This window comes from Ascaphus truei, chromosome 2 (assembly GCF_040206685.1).
Source record: "Ascaphus truei isolate aAscTru1 chromosome 2, aAscTru1.hap1, whole genome shotgun sequence".
NCBI classification, from domain to species: domain Eukaryota; kingdom Metazoa; phylum Chordata; class Amphibia; order Anura; family Ascaphidae; genus Ascaphus; species Ascaphus truei.
In genome coordinates this window covers 291,134,129-291,151,672 of record NC_134484.1, presented here as the reverse complement: position 1 = coordinate 291,151,672, position 17,544 = coordinate 291,134,129, and the positions used below count along the sequence as shown (strand labels likewise).

The following is a 17,544-nucleotide window of genomic DNA, read 5'->3' as shown; positions in this document are numbered from 1 at the left end:
CCGGAAATTTCATTTTTTTCTAACTGTAGGGGTGTCTGTTCTCACTGTACCTCCGCTGCAGGGTGCCGTGGGGGAGCGTTTGGGGGTTCCGTGGCGGCCCGATGGCACAGGGCGCCGCCATGTTGTTGGGCATTGCGCAATAGTCAGGCACGACAAGGAGGAGTGGAGAGAGTTCGCGCATATGCAGTGTAAAGCGCGAGAATGGCTGGCCAATCACCAGGAGGCTCTGAAGTTAAACTACAACTCCCATGAGCCTCAGCAGAGCCACTTGACACCAGGGAACAAATAGGAATGCAGGGTTTGCTGGAGGCAGGAAAGGGAAGCGTGGGGGAGAGACCACGCTAGCCAGAGGGCATCGGAGGAGAAAGGGGAGAGGTTGTGTGTGTGCAGGGGGTCAGTGACCCACCTGCGTAGGCCAGATTTCCCCTCAGGCCCAAGTGTATACCCTGAGTCATCATAAGCTTGTGGTGCTGCAGGGACGCCCTATAGAGAGAGACACCTATACCCTTACTGTAGTAGCAGATAGGGACACAGTGTCGCGGAGCTGCGGTGGCGACAGTGGTTTGGGCTCAAGATGCTGGACATCACCAACTCGTGAGAGACTGCACTGGATCAGCGGATCCTTTTCGAAGTCTGTTGCCGGTTACAGGAGTAGCCAGAAGGTATTTAATAAGTGCACCAACACCGGTACCATCAGGCGCTGATCCCGCCTTGGGGAAGGACTCATTGGGGACACTAGGTTGAGTGACCAAGGGACTGCGCACATATATATTGGACACGGTGTGGGGTGCACGCGGTGGTGGGAAGTGACATTACTCTATAGGAGAGTGGCCGAGCCACAGAGATATATCATTGCATGTCTGCCATTCGTATACTGTACAGCAATCCATGTGTGTTATTCCTAATGGGTATAAGCTGAGGTTTTGCAAGTACGTACTGTATTAGTAAACGGTTACAAAGTTGAAGTGTGTTATCATTGTTCTTTCCTAGGGGAAATCTCACATATTGGGGATCCTGGGTAAGTGGACGCGCTGCCAAGACCCTAATATTACCCCAGGCTCCCAGTTAGCGGAGGCCCAGATTTCGCTGAGCCAGCAGCTATATACAGCACTAGTAGTTGCTCTAGCAGCAAGAGAGAAAGAGGGCTACATTTGGAGGCGCTGCTGAGAGCTAAGACCTGGGGTGCCCATTCAGAAACTAAATTGTGCTATCCAGTTAAACCATGTTATTGCCCTCACAGACAGAGATGTGCAAGTGGGCCCAACAAAATCCTATTTCACTGCACTGTGCCATTGCCGTTGGGAACGTCCCGGCCGCCACCTCCTTGGGCACCATAGGGGATCACGTGAGGAGACTTCCGTTCCTGGTCACGGCCCAAGTTATAGACCATAAGTATGATGCCGATCACACCTGGTGTAAAGTACTATTTGCCACTGAACGGGACATCTGCCCGGAAGCACTACCCTCTATAATAGTCTTACCTGAGGCACCGGGCATCCATTGCTTGCTGGTGCAAGGGGGAGTGGCCGAACCACTGGCCATGTCCACACCCCAGAGGGAGTACCCTGGGCCGCCAAGTGCAGTAACGTTTATGCCTTCCTGTACCCCTGAGAGCCATCTGAACCCCATGTGGCCAGCTGCCATGGGCCTAGGCATATCTTTCCCCCCCCTCCACCATCTGGCCCTCTCTGAGTAGGAGCAGTATGTCCAGACTTGATACCAATGTCCTGTCTGCAGGAAACATCACGCCTAATGATCTGACCATATCTGTGATAGCGGAGGCCATACATCAATCCACCCAGTCGCATCAGTACCGGAAGCTGAAGGCGTTCTCCGGAGACAAACCGACGCCATTGGGAGAAGTAGGATTTGAGGAATGGCTGGATCATGCTGAGCAGGTGCTCCCTGAATGGTCCGGCACTGACGCCGTGAGGAGACAGCGCATTATTGAATGCCTACGACCACCCGCCTCCCATATGGTGCATTGGTACAGAGATGACCATCCGAATGCAGACACGCACAGGATCCTTCATGCACTCACCAAAGCCTATGGGACCCCGGTGGACACATTCGCCCTGATGGTCAAGTTTCATGCGCTGGCCCAGAAAGAAGGAGAGATGGTATCTGACTTTCTGAGGCAGTTGCATCTGGATCTTTGGACTCTGGTAAGGAGGAAAGTAGTGCAGAAGGCTGATGCCGATGGGCTGCGAACCACACAACTTCTGAGGGGACTTCTCTCGTTACATCTGGTATCCGTGAGAATCAGCGGATGCCTTGTCCCACGTCAAGCCTTGTCTTTTGACGAACTTATGGACCGAGTGCAGGCTCATGAGACCGTGCTATTGGTTCGGGATTTGAACACGGCCAAGAAGACGGGGGCTCCCCCCAAGGAAGCAAAGAAAGGAGAGGCTAGAGCAGGGCCGGCTGGGGACGTGAGTCAAGAAAAGGAGGAGCCTGAGGAGCACGAGGGTGACCATAGAGGCTCCACCCCGGGAAGATCTTCCCCGGCCTTCAGGAACAGTTCAATGAGGAGTAATATCCAGTGTTACAGCTGTGGCAAGATGGGGCATATCTCGTCCCAATGTCCTGCAAAACGGAGGATGGCGTCTCGACAAGCGAAATCCATGCTGTGTACTCCCTGGACCGCGGAAACTGGCCTTGTGTCCAAAGAGGGCGCTGCTCTGGAGGCCAGTGAAGCGCCGGCCCCACCCCTGATGAGTAGCCGCATCGGGCCGTCGGCTATCGTCAAGGTCGTTATTGAGGGTATCTATGCTTCTGCTCTACTGGATACTGATTCCCAAGTAACCATTGTATATCGACCTTTCTATGATCAGCACCTTCACCGGTTACCCCTATTGTCCGCCAACTTTATGAGATTGGGAGGGCTAAGCCATGAAGACTACCCTATCGATGGAGTGGTGAGAGTACATCTGGACATTCTACAGTTGAATACCGGCAAGCATCACCCTATGGAAGTGGAAGCGTTAGTGTGCCCGGAACCCCAAGACCATCCCAGTGCTCCTATAATCATGGGGACTAATACTGACATAGTACAAGCCGTGATCCGTATGTACTTGCAGGAAGCGGGTGAACTAACGTTGCTGGCTCTAGCCGCGTGCCCAGCGTTACAAGAGGCATGCGGTAGGATCGCTGCCGAAGAAGAGCACGGGGTGTTGTATAACATGGAGCGGGGATTGACTGAGATTCATCCAGGAGAAGGAAGGATGATGACAGTAGCTTGTCGCTACCCTGAGAGACGCACGGAGGACCGGATATTCTCATTGGAGAGTAATGCAGACGATGACCAGCAGTTTGGCTACAGGGTGTTGGCCTCAGTGAAAGAGTGGCCGTTTCGAATTCCACGCAGAACACAGGTCTACGTGAGGAACCTTTCCCCCTATCCCATGCCCATTGATCACGGGCAGCGACTGGGCCGAATATATCCTGTGACTTCCGAAGGAAAGACAGAAGCTAGGTCGCCGGCCGCTACCGTCTACACTGCGGCCCCTAAGTTGGCGTTTGATTTCGGGGATTCACCCTTGACGGAGGATTGGAAAAGAAGGCTACAGACCAAGCTGGAGAACAGACGTGAAGTGTTTTCCACCGGCGATATGGATGTGGGGTGCAGCCGCAGTGCCCAGCATACCATCTGACTTAACGATACGACGCCTTCCCGTGAACGGTCTCGGTGCATTGCGCCGAGGGATGTGGAAGATGTGAGGAAGCTGCTAACCAAAATGGAGGAGGCCGGCATTGTCCAAGGATCACGTAGTCCTTATGCATCGCCTATCGTGGTAGTGCGCAAGAAGAACGGGACGGTACGCCTATGTGTGGATTATAGGACTTTGAACAACCGTACTGTACCCGATCAGTACACCCTCCCGCGAATTGAAGACCTCCTGAACGCCCTATCCGGGAATAAGTGGTTCAGCGTACTGGACTTGAGGTCCGGATACTATCAGCTACCCATGGACTCTGAAGACCAAGAAAAGACAGCTTTTGAAAGTGCTGGATCGACTCAGTAACGAAGGGCTTAAGCTGTCCATGGGTAAGTGTCGGTTCTGCCGCACGTCAGTGACTTATGTGGGCCATATTGTGTCGGCTGAAGGAATAGCTACCGATCCTGGGAAAATAGAAGCAGTGGTGAATTGGCCGAGACCAAATAACGTCCAGGAATTACGGTCATTTCAGGGGGTTTGCGGGTACTACCGAAGATTTGTGGAAGGCTATTCGGGTAAAGCCAAAATTCTCAACAACCTCCTCAAAATCTACCCCGAAGACACGGGACGGAAAGCCACTTCAGCTCAGGCACCATTTGGGGACAAGTGGACCACTGCATGTGAACAGGCGTTTCAAGGGCTGAAGACAAGTTTAACCCAAGCTCCAGTGTTGGCGTATGCAGATCCGGATCGAGAGTATGTTCTGTATGTGGATGCTAGCTTCAACGGTGTGGGAGCAGTGTAACACCAGAAATAAGACACTGGGCTCCGGCCGGTGGCGTATGCCAGTCGAAGTCTGACACCAAGTCAACAAAACTATCCGGTCCACAAACTGGAGTTTCTGGCCCTCAAGTGGGCTCTAGTGGAAAGGTTGCACTACTACTTATATGGCGTTCAATTCGAAGTTAGGACTGACAACAATCCTATGACCTATATCAACACCTCTGCTAAACTGGATGCTACAGGTCACCGATGGTTAGCGGTGCTGTCAAACTATCGCTTCAAGCTTAAATATAAACCGGGGCCTACAAACATAGGTGCTGACGTGCTGTCGCGAAGACCAGGGCTCAACCCTACTTCAGACGAAGAAGTATGGGAGGAATTTCAGGACCTGGCATACGGGCGTTGTGCTCCATAGCAACAGTGGTAGATGATCGAGTAGCTTTCTCTGAATTACGGATAGGCGATTCATTAGGGTGTCAATCACGAGTGAGTCCAAGGCCATACGGACATCCAGAAGGAATGAATGTCACTGCAGATAAGATCATTGTTTGGAAAGATTTGGTGCAATATCAAATTCAGGACCCAGTAGTTGGAATAGTTTGTCAAGCGTTGCAACAAAATAATCCTTCCATACTTAAACAAGCTCCTAAAGAACTGGTAGCCTTACTAATGAAGGAGATGGGAAAATTTGAACTGGACAAAGGGTCATACCGTATCACAATCACCCTGACCGGCGACAGTTATTTCTGCCCAAGATTCTGCAAAGCATGGTACTCCGGGCACTACATGACGAGCATGGTCATCTGGGCATTGACAAAACATTTGGGCTACTTCGAGATTGATTCTATTGGCCCAAAATGAGAGAATCTGTGGAGATACATTGTAGGCAGTGCACCCATTGTATACAAAGGAAAACACTACCCACCCGGGCGGCACCCATAGCCCATCTGAAGAGTTCAGGATCCATGGATCTGGTGTGTACAGTATGGACTTTCTTTGCATCGAACCTGACACCCGGGGTATTGGAAATGTACTGGTGATCACAGATCACTATACCAGATATGCTCAAGCATTCCCTACCAAAGACCAACGGGCTGTGACTGTGGCTAAAGTATTATGGGAGAAATACTTCCTTCATTATGGACTGCCAAATTGATTGCATTCTGATCAAGGCCGGGACTTTGAAAGTAACCTCATACGAGAATTTCTTAAGTTACTGGGTATCACCAAGTCTCGAACTGCACCGTACCACCCAGAAGGGGACGCTATGCCCGAATGTTTCAATCGCACGCTGCTCGACATGCTGGGCACCCTGAAAGGCTCACAGAAGACTGAATGGAGCAAGCACGTAGAGACGTTAGTGCATGCTTATAATTGTACTCGCCACGAGTCCACAGGGTATATGCCTTACTTCCTCATGTTCGGACGAGAAGCTCGGCTACCAGTGGATGTGCATCTGCGGATATCTACCGATGGGGTATCCAACAGGATGCATTTTCAGTATGTGCAAGGATTACAAGATAGCTTGCAGCAGGCAAATAAACTGGCAGAGAATGTGGCTGCTCAACTAAATGCGAGTAATAAGAGACGCTATGATCATAAAGTGCGCCATAAGGAAATTCGCCCAGGTGATGCGGTCCTCCTTCGCAATTTGGGTGTTCCCGGAAAGCACAAATTGGCCGACCATTGGAGAGATGGCGTATATGAAGTGGAGTCGCAGATGCCTGGCCTCCCGGTATACCGCATCAAAGTTTCAGAAGGCCGGGTAAAGGTATAGCATAGAAATCATCTCCTTCCCATACCTCAAGTACGGGATAACGAATTGGAAGTGCCCACTGTTTCGCTAGATGGAGAGTCAGATGTGACAGAGGATGATCCAGAGACTATAGTTAATACCACCTCTGAGGATCCTATGGAGGAAACCTCTCAAAGGGGCCTTCCGACCACGGGGGCATCTCCCGAAGGAGCTACGGGTAAAGGGCCCCTTGGTCCAACACCAGACACGCTGACTCCAATGAGTCAGTCATTAGACCCACAGAGCCCATGCTTTCTGCCTCAAAAAGACTGTGTAGAAACATTGAGCCCCTCAAGGGAAGAGACTGAATTGACTGAGCGAGATTTGTTACTCTCCAGAGGAAGTAACAGAAGAGCACCTGCGCAGAAGCCAAAGAGCTGGTCAACCTCCCATGAGAATGACTTATGATCAATTCGGGGCACCCCATTATGAGGCTCAGCAGTGGGCTCATAATAGAGTGAGATCTGTGATTGGAATGTTCAATGAAATGTATAACCTCATGTAGAGTATACAGTGATAAGTTGTATTTCTCATGTATGCATTTTTATTGTGTAAATATGTGTATTGGTTACGTTCCAAGCTGGGAGGTTGGATTCCACGAGGAGGAGAATGTAGGGGTGTCTGTACTCACTGTACCCCCGCTGCAGGGTGCCATGGGGGAGCGTTCGGGGGTTTCGCGGTGGCCCGATGGCACAGGGCGCCGCCATGTTGTTGGGCATTGTGCAATTGTCAGGCGCGACCAGGAGGAGTGGAGAGAGTTTGCGCATGCGCAGTGTAAAGAGCGCGAACGGCTGGCCAATCACCAGGAGGCTCTGAAGTTAAACTACAACTCCCATGAGCCTCAGCAGAGCCCCCTGACACCAGGGAACAAATAGGAATGCAGGGTTTGCTGGAGGCAGGAAAGGGAAGCGTGGGGGAGAGACCACACTAGCCAGAGGACATCGGAGGAGAAAGGAGAGAGGTTGTGTGTGTGCAGGGGGTCAGTGACCCACCTGCATAGGCCAGATTTCCCCTCAGGCCCAAGTGTATACCCTGAGTCATCATAAGCTTGTGGTGCTGCAGGGACGCCCTATAGAGAGAGACACCTATTCCCTTACTGTAGTAGCAGATAGGGACACAGTGTCGCGGAGCTGCGGTGGCGACAGTGGTTTGGGCTCAAGATGCTGGACATCACCAACTCGTGAGAGACTGCGCTGGATCGGCAGATCCTTTTCGAAGTCTGTTGCCGGTTACAGGAGTAGCTGGAAGGTATTTAATAAGTGCACCAACACCGGTACCATCAGGCGCTGATCCCGCCTTGGGGAAGGACTCATTGGGGACACTAGGTTGAGTGACCAAGGGACTGCGCACATATATATTGGACACGGTGCGGGGTGCACGCGGTGGTGGGAAGTGACATTACTCTATAGGAGAGTGGCCGAGCCACAGAGATATATCATTGCATGTCTGCCATTCGTATACAGCAATCCATGTGTGTTATTCCTAATAGGTATAAGCTGAGGTTATGCAAGTACGTATTAGTAAACGGTTACAAAGTTGAAGTGTGTTATCATTGTTCTTACCTAGGGGAATCTTACTTATTGGAGATCCTGGGTAAGTGGAGGCGCTGCCAAGACCCAGTTAGCGGAGGCCCAGATCTCGCTCAGCCAGCAGGTATATATACTGCTGCGGCACAGTTTATTCGAGCATTTGCCCGTTCTGTGCCGCAGCAGTAGCCTGGCGCGCGCCCGAGTGTGACGGGCGCGCGCCGAAGCAGCGGAAGAGCGCCCTCCGATCGGGGCGCTCTCCCTACCGCTGCCGGGTCCGCCGGGTCCCCCGGAACCCCCTGCCGCTGTCCCGCGATCGCGGGACACCAGGGCTCCCTCGGGGAGCCCCTGGACACGCGTGCAGGGGGCGCACGCTCCCGATGACGCGTGACCGCGCGTCTATGACGCGCGGCACGCCGAGGGGCGGCCACTAGCAAGCCGGGAGATTTCCCGGCTTGCGGTACCGACCACACTTCAATAAAGTGTGTCGGTAGTGTAGCACTAGTAGTCGCTCTAGCAGCAAGAGAGAAAGAGGGCTACATAACCATGCCCATTAAAATCATTTTATGGATAACGCACTTTCCTCCTAATTTTCTGGACATTTCCGGTTGTGCTCTGCCACTTTCTTTCTATTTGCATCCCTTTTCTTTCTACTTGCATCCCTATCTACATGGATGGAGGCACACCAAGATTGCCTGGAACCTGGATCAACATGGATGCTGCAGCAGACAAGTGAGTTTTTACTTGCTACATGTTTATTGATATTACAAGGATTTTGGGTATTCAATTGGTGTGACATACAGCATTTTGGTTCCTGGACTTATAGAGTGCCGCTTTTGCTGGTTTACCAACCATAACACCACACCCAGTACCCTTCCTCATTTCAAGATATATACTCCAGGCATCACACAGGAATAATCTTTATTACCTATACATGTTGGTCTGTTAACAGTCTATAGCACCACGCATGAATATATTTACAAGGGAAAAGGGAAGGTATTAAGTGGTACCCATATGTGTGTGAATTAACTCTTTCATGACATGTTATACTAACAGATATTATGGAACACATAACTGAAAAACAGAAACAACTTAATATTATTAGTTTTTTTTAAGGGATTAACTATAATATGTTGTTTAATGATGAAAATGAATGTTAGATATGTTTATGTGGCCTACTATTGTATTTATAATTTATTGTATAAAGTATGAGTTTACCAAAGTGAAGCTACATACAGTATGAGAAAATGATTTTCAAGACCGAGGTAACCAAAATAATATTTAATTACACACAGTTCAGGCACTGTGTGTTGAAAAGAAAAGAATGTTTTTTAACTGTCATAATAATATCATGAGATATTGGGTATTTTGGTCAAACTGGTGCTTCAAGGGTTTATGAGCTACAGTTTGAGTTTAAGAATACAATATATTGGTTTTGTAAAAGGTCAAGACTTCATTTGTCTGTGCTGGTCTTCAAAGAAGACTTAATTGAGGGGGGGGCTGTCACAGTTGGCCCACTAAAAGTGACACGTGTGTTTTTTAGGTCATAAACAATAAGTAGACATGACTGTCAGCCTCAAAGAAAATTGTTTTTTTTTTCTCTGTTGTAAAACCGTCAATCTCGCAGCTGATTTACGACGGGGGTGGGCTAATGTTGTTTGAATGGGGAAAGATAGTACTTAAGTCTGGGCAAAATTTTATGAAAATCAGATTTTAGCAGATATGTGTTTTGGACCAAACACGTGAAGTCTCATCTCTGCGCCAGTGACCTTTGTGGGAGAAAATCCTGATACAGTATATGGTAATGTAATGTTATAGGGATTTCTGTTTTATATGTTTTATCCTGTTATCTTAATAAACTGCCCTGCATTTACTGTAATTGTATGTTTTTTGTAATCTAAGCACTGTATTTATATATATTAAAACATTTAATAAGCGATGCTTTGGGGCTCTGAATGAACTTTGCATGCTCTGGAGAGAGTATTTACATTTTCAGACACATTTTGCTACAATTTGTTTCCGTGTGCATAGTTTTTTCTATAATAAATAGGGCCCTGAGACCCTGGCAAATATTCATTTTACATCTTCTATTTCCCTAATTTCTTTGGTGGTGAAAGTGGATAGATTTGATTGTAATTGAGTAAGGGGTTAATATGAACTCATTGAACATACATTGAGGAGGAGAAAGGGGAGTTAGCTAGAGTATCCATGTGTATTAATCCTGGTTGCATATCTAAGTCAAGTGCTCACTTGTGTGCTCTTTCAGACAGATAGTATATAGCAACGGATTGCAGGTAGATATTGTTCATTTGAGGGAACTTTGCAAAGGTGAAAAGTGAGACAGCTTGCAAGCTGTGTATTAACCCTTGTCCCGTATGCTGGTCCCGTGTTCACAGGTGTGAAAGTAACATATATTATATTCTAACTAGACTAGTATACTAACGTTCCCTAATAACATTCGTTCCCTATGCGCATGTGCAGTGTATTTTTTTAGGCTAGGGTACTTCATGTTCATCCAGGTAACGTTACATTGGTCGTTTTGCTCACCGACCTAATTTTTGCCTTTTATTAGCCTTGAGGATACCCGTTAACAAGAAAGAAAATAAGCTCTGTTACCAATTTTGGGAATGTCATGTTATTTGGACAAAATTAGTAAACTCCCGAGGATCTACCCCATAGTTTCCAAATACAGACGAGCCAATGAGTATTCTAAAACTTGCCTTAAACTAGCCAGGTACATGCTGGGTACATTTCAGTGACATTTCTGCAGAGGCTAATGGCCCATCGGATTAACACAGCAGGGGTTCCTGGCAGTCCCATTCAGTTTGAATAGGACTGCCAGGGACCACCGCTGTCAATCCAATGGGCCATTAGTCTGTCTGCAGAAATGTGTGAAATGTTGCAGCATATACCCAGCATGTACCTGGGTCTTTTTTGAAATTGCCCCAGGTTTGTTTTAGAATAATCGTCGGCACTACAGTATGTCTCTGGGGTTTTTTTTGTTTGTTTTCATTTGGATTAATAAAATATAACTTAAAAGTTAGGATGAGTATCTTGCTCAAATAACACAGGTTGAACTCGATACACATACAGATGCAACTGCCGGTTTTAGACCATTTGCCAAGGAAAATCTGTGACCAACTTGCAGTAACTCACGAGATTGTCCACAGAAGGCTGTAATGTACCATCAGATTTAGACAGTGGGATCCCTGTGTTTGAATGGGACTCGCAGCCTCCTCACACAGCGGGAGTCCCATTAAAATGCAGGGACCCCCGCTGTGTTAATCCAATGGGCCATTAGTCTGGCTGCAGAAATCTCACAGCGTGCTGCAGAAATCTCACATTATTATGGGTTTTAGTGCAGAATTCTCAAGGCAAGCGGTCTACAATCGGCAGTTGCAGCTGTATGTATTGTTTCAACTTAATCTATTATGCAACTATGTATACGGTACATTCGACACAATAGCAGTTCTCTGTAATTAATCAACTTGATATTTAATAATAGTTCATTACTTTTGAACGTTTAGTGAATTTGCCCATTGATGCCCAATGGGTTATTTATCAAAAGTCTTCCAGCTGCACAATTGGTAACAACAAAACAGCAAAGAAGTCACTAAATATCTTATCATTTGAATTTTGTATTTTACAAATGTTTTGGACCAGGCTTGAAATTAATTTTCAAAATGTTCTGTAAGTTCACAATAAAAAGACATAATTTCATCCCTTTATGAATAGCCTAAATATTATTTGGATACTATGTATCCGAAATGTAAAGCATACGTGAGCCCACTATACTTGCTTACCTTTGACACAGGCTTGGACGTGCCCATACCATGCACCACAACTGTCGCACAGTAAGGTAAATGCAGACTCACGGCTGCCCATTAAATACCCTTGGGAGCAGATATAGAGAAGTTCGTCTCCCATCTCAAACCCTGTATGACCATGTAAGATTGTATGAGGAAATGAAGGGGGATCACCACAAGGTTTATCTTGAAAAAAAGAAAAAAAAGATAAGTTAAAAAATATAGTATACAGTAATAGTGAAAAAGAAATAGTTTACAGAGACCCAGAATTTAATATGTCTCATCTGTATCATGTAACTGATGCTCAACTCCTACTGCAACTCCCTAGTTTGCAACCTGGTGCAGATAGATAGAGTAATATTGGAGCAAAGTACTGTGATACATTGACACAGGATAATGCTCCAGTTTTGCTCCAAAATTGGTTTAAAATATGTTCTCCTATATTTGGCAATAAAGTCCTCAGCATATTTATCATAACATCAAGCATAAAACATATTATGAACCAAAGTAAATAATTGTCAAAAAAACAGAAATATAACCAACCATGGAAACTCGTGCATACCAGTCATGATTTTTCATAATAAATCTTACCACAGCAATGCCTCAAAGGGCAAACAGAATCAAAACCTAATTTAAGGTAACATAAAACTCGACAAGGAAATTGCTACATTATGGTGCTACTACTAAAATGAATACATAACATTTTACTTTTCTTTGCTATTAAAATATAAAAATATACATTACATAGAAAATACTATGATTCTAAAATATAAACTTAATATAGTACGTAACCTATAATACTATTAGCAAATAAGAAATATATTAACATACAAAATGAATACTGACATGAAATCAAAATAAATTAAACAAAGAAATAAAGGGATGGCGCTCAAAACCCAAGCTAAATGTTACATAGTTACATATATACATAGTAGATGAGGTTGAAAAAAAGACGCCTGTTCATCAAGTTCAACCTATGCTAAATGTAGACAACAGATACTTATCATATGTAGTAAAAACAAAAAACAAAACTGTACGCTACTACCTAACTACCTATAAAGTTTAAATGTATAAATATATACAGTGCAGTGACTATACCATCAATCTAGTGATAAAAATTAAAAAAAAAATTAAACCACAACTCCCACAGTGAGATAATTATACATTAAATAATAAGTGCCACATAACCGTGTTGGGGATAATGGCGTCTGCAGCTGTAAACGCAGGGGTGGCTCAGCACCCCACACACACTAAGAGAATGGAAACAAAAGAAAACAGCGCACAACGCCAAATAGTGAAGCAAATTCAACAATATATTATAGAATTAAAAAGGGGGTAATATATCTGCGTACATGAAAAAGTTGGTAAAAGGCATGTAGTGTGTATCACACTGTTTACCACTCGGCAGCTGTTAACTGTAGAATCGGGTGCTTGCTTCCCTCTGCTGATGCAGCTCAGTTGATTCTGGGGCAGGACGTCAGTTTTTCACAACCAAGGGGATTTCCCTTCATGCAGCCAGGTTCAGCAGCTGGTACTGGGGCTCGGTGAAATCGCTCCTGCTTCCTGGCCGATATGAAGCTGCTCCTGTACCTCGGCAGGTGTATCCTCTGCACAGAGGTTAAAACGCAGCTTGCTGGGGTGCCCTCAGCGTGCCACGATGCCGCTCCATCGCGGGACGCTGTGTAATGACGTCACTGTCTACACAGCAGTGGTGGATTCAATAGGGAAGTTTGAACAGTCTTACAAAGTCTCTCACATGTGTCCAAAACAGCACACAGGATGAAATAAAAACAGGACAGGCCAATACATAGACAAAGGCCAATGTAAGCAGATATAAGGCAATAGAATGTTACATCCAACTAGTTTCGTAGAATTAACTACTTCTTCAGGGAATAATTAGGCCATTACCCAGAGGTCTTAAATACCTCACATAGATACCTTATTGGTCAACCAATTAGGGATAGACCAATCATCTATAATAGGTAATGGTCTGCGTGATAGGGAAGATGTGTAGTTTACTTTTAAAACAACAACTTTATTAAAAAAAACAAAAAAAAAAACCTATTTAATATAAACTTACATATAGACAAAACCTAGCATAAATAATTAAAAACATGCTGGAATAAAAGAAACACAATATTAGTCGACTTAAAATAGACACCATCATTACTTGCATAAAAAGATGTAACTAGAAAAAAGCGTAGGATAAAGAAAGGAAAACAGAGATACAGAGATAAATGATACATCCCCTAGGTACAGAGGGGTGGTGAGCTAAAGATTCAATAAAGTGCCCAAATATCCACATCCTCATTTAACCCCTTAGGGGACATAGTATCTAACTTATGTATCCAATATGTCTCTTTAGAAGACAATGTTTTAACTCAGTCCCCTCCTCTTCTATTTACAGGAATCAACTGAATCCCCTTAAAAGTGAGACTTGACAGATCTTTATTATGGTGTATCAGGAAGTGTCTAGATACACTATGTTTTTCAAAACCATTTTTAATATTTCTGACATGTTCCTGAATCCGAACTTTAAGGCTGCGTTTGGTTCTGCCTACATATTGATACCCACACGCACATTCCAATAGGTATACAATATGTGTAGAGGTACATAGAATAAAGTCATCAATATTAAAAACTTCCTTCGTTACTTGTGAATAAAAAGTGTGTTTGTCAGGATGTTGGTATTTACAAATCGTGCAATTACCACAGATATAGTTGCCTTTTGGTTTAGGCCCTAGCCAGTTCTTTTTCGATGTAGTATTGCTCTTACTTATAAAAACATCACTAGGAGCTAACAAGTTTTTGATATTTTTTGCTCTCCTGTAAATAAACCGTGGTTTGACGTCAAGATGTGATCCCAAAATGGGATCATTGCACAATATACCCCAGTGTTTGTTAAAAACCTTTTCAATGTCTCTATGAACCGAATTAAAGTCTGTAATGAAAGCCACATTAAGAGTGTCCTTTTTTGTGTTTTGACCTTCTTTATTTTTAATCGTGGATCTATTTTGAACTAACATATCCTTACGATCCATATTACGTACCCTTATGATCTCTCTTTCTAGAAGTTCCTTAGGATATCCCCTCTCTCTAAATCTCCAAAATAATTTGTTAGCCTGTTGGTTGAAAACCTCTAAACTACTACAGTTACGTCTGAGTCTCACAAATTGCCCCCCTGGTATGTTGTTTATCCATGTCTTTTTGTGATTACTATTCGCCATCAGCACATTGCTGGTATCCACCTCCTTAAAGAAGGTCTCAGTCTCCACGGTGCCATCCATTTTGGAAGTTAGTCTTAAGTCCAAAAAGTCTATCTGGGTGGCATCCACCTTGTGTGTGAACTCAAGGTTGTAGTCATTCCTATTAAGGTTGGCTACAAATGCACTGGCTGAATCGTAATCACCATCCCACACACACAGGATGTCGTCTATGTAGCGTCTCCACACAACGACATTCCTGTGGTATGGTTGGTCGGGCATGATAAACTGAGACTCCCACCTTCCCACGTATAGGTTTGCGAAGCTGGGGGCAAACCTAGTACCCATTGCAGTTCCGCAAACCTGTAGGTAGAAAGTGGAGAGAAACAGAAAATAATTATGTTTCAATATGAAACTGATGGACTCTAGAATAAATTCCCTATTTAATGGATGCAGATCAGAGTCTGATTCCAGAAAGGAATTAACAGCATCCAACCCTTTCTGGTGAGGTATATTAGTATACAGGGATTTTATGTCACATGTAATCCATACATATGAACTTTTCCATTCAAAATCTTTAAATAAGTTTAGAACTGCTGTAGAGTCCTTCAGATAAGAGGTTAATTTTCCAACATACGGTTGGAGAAAAAAATCCACATATTGACTAAGGTTGGCTGACATAGATTGTATACCTGACACAATTGGGCGTCCAGGTGGGTCAACCAGAGCCTTATGAATTTTCGGCAGGTGGTAGAATATGGGTATCCTAGGAAATTCAGAAAATAGAAAAGCAAACTCTGTTGTGTTGATGACGGACAGGGCTACTGCGTTGTCTAATAGTGCTTTAAGCACCCTTAGATATTCAGCTGTAGGGTCCTTAGGTAATTTTACATAGGACGATGTATCGTTGAGAAGCCTTAAAGCTTCTTTTTCGTAGTCACACCTATTTTGGACTACTACGCCCCCACCTTTATCTGCCTGTCTTATAATGAGGCTTTCGTCATCACGCAAAGTTTTAAGGGCTAAGGACTCACTTGCACTGAGGTTGTGTTTAATATCACCTGACTTAAAATTACTAGATAAAATGTTAAAATCATTGATGACCATATTAAAAAATGTATCAATATGATGACCCTTGGAATGTGCGGGATAAAACTTGGATTGGGTTTTAAAATCAGTATGTTTGATTTTAACTTCCGTATCTATATTACTCACAGAAACCATTGCAGCCTTGTCAGAAACAAGATCCCTATCTTGTTTCAGAAAATGTCTCTTTAGGGTAATATTGCGAGTGAACTTATGTAGATCTTTGAACAGCTGGAAGGAGCTGGGTCCACAAGTTTTGGAGAAACTCAAACCCCTTCCAAGTACGTTCAATTGATCCTTGTTCAAAGCTATTGAGGAGAGATTAAAGACCCCTTGGTTTACTACGGTGTTCTTTCCCAAGAGTACTCTCTTCTTTTGTGCTCTGGTCCCTCCTCGTGTTCCTCGTCTGATGTAACCCTTTTCTTTCTTTTCTCTTGAGGGGTATTCTGTATATCTTTTACTGTATTCACCTTCCTTTCTAGTCTGGTTCTTACCAAATCTAAAAAAGAAGGTGAATCTGTAGTGGGTTCCGGTCTAGCAGGGCGTTTAGGTGAATATCTAGGGGAGATCCTGGGTGAGTATTTAGTTGTTCTTGGATGAGGGTCTTTATGCTCATATTCAAAATTCCTATGTTTGCCCTGTGGCCTTGAGCTATATCTAAAGCCCTCAATGTAGTTTTTCCCTTTATAGTTGGGATTACGATACCCATTACCATGATTAGAGCGTGAGCGATCTCTGTCTGATCGGTCATTTTTACTGGTTCTGCTCTCTCTCCTTTGTTCATAGGTGTGGTAATTTTGTTGTCTGCTCTTTGAGTGTGCAGATCCCCCTCTTCCTTTTTTATGGGGGATATATTCATCACCTACTACTCTTCCTCTATCCTTTTTAGCCCAGTCCCTTTGTCTCCCTTGCTGATAATCTAGTTTGTCTCTTAAAAATTTATTGTGTTTCGTTTTTAAAAGTTCATCTTCCTCATACTCTAATTTGACTTTTAAATCATGCTCAATCTCTGAGCAATCAGTATCTATCACTATCGGTTCTAGTGCCTTAATCGCTTTCAAGATCTCCTTTTCTAGATCTTTGATCTCACGATTCCTTTCGTAAATTATTAGCCTGATGAGGTAATTAGAACACTCATCCTGTATTCTATTCCACTCCTGCATGAACTTGGGGTTATCCTTACCGAAGGTTGGGCTTTTTGAGAACCTAAGTCCTCTTGGTATTCTACCCACATCCAGATAACTCTGTAGGGTCTTAGTCTCAAGCCAATGTTTACCTTCTGTAAGCAATAACCGTTCTAATGTTTTAAAATGATCCTTAACTGTGAGCTCTGATGGTTCCTTATGCTGACCATGTAGCACTTCTTCAGTGAAGAGGAGTTTAAAATGTTCCTCCCTTTTCTCCCTACAGTTAATCAGGCTCCAAACCATATTGTAAAACTACTAATGTACGCAGACCAAATAAATATATAAATTAGAGTAACAGTGATTAGTGATAATTAGATGTGCAGCAGCAGTGAAGAGCAGAGACAGTAAAAACAAAAAACAAAACTGTGCGCTACTACCTAACTACCTATAAAGTTTAAATGTATAAATATATACAGTGCAGTGACTATACCATCAATCTAGTGATAAAAAAATTTTTTTTAAATTACTACAGCTACTACTAAAATGAATACATAACATT

General features: G+C 44.4%; 1 protein-coding gene across 1 annotated transcript in view; it reads right to left on the bottom strand.

The window, feature by feature from the left end:
* SUSD5 (sushi domain containing 5) overlaps positions 1–17,544 on the bottom strand; it is a 355,951-nt gene that overhangs the window by 155,016 nt on the left and 183,391 nt on the right. Inside the window, exon 4 of the mRNA XM_075586342.1 lies at positions 11,567–11,755. Coding sequence (XP_075442457.1) covers positions 11,567–11,755 — 189 coding nt within the window. The remainder of the gene's footprint in view (positions 1–11,566; positions 11,756–17,544) is intronic.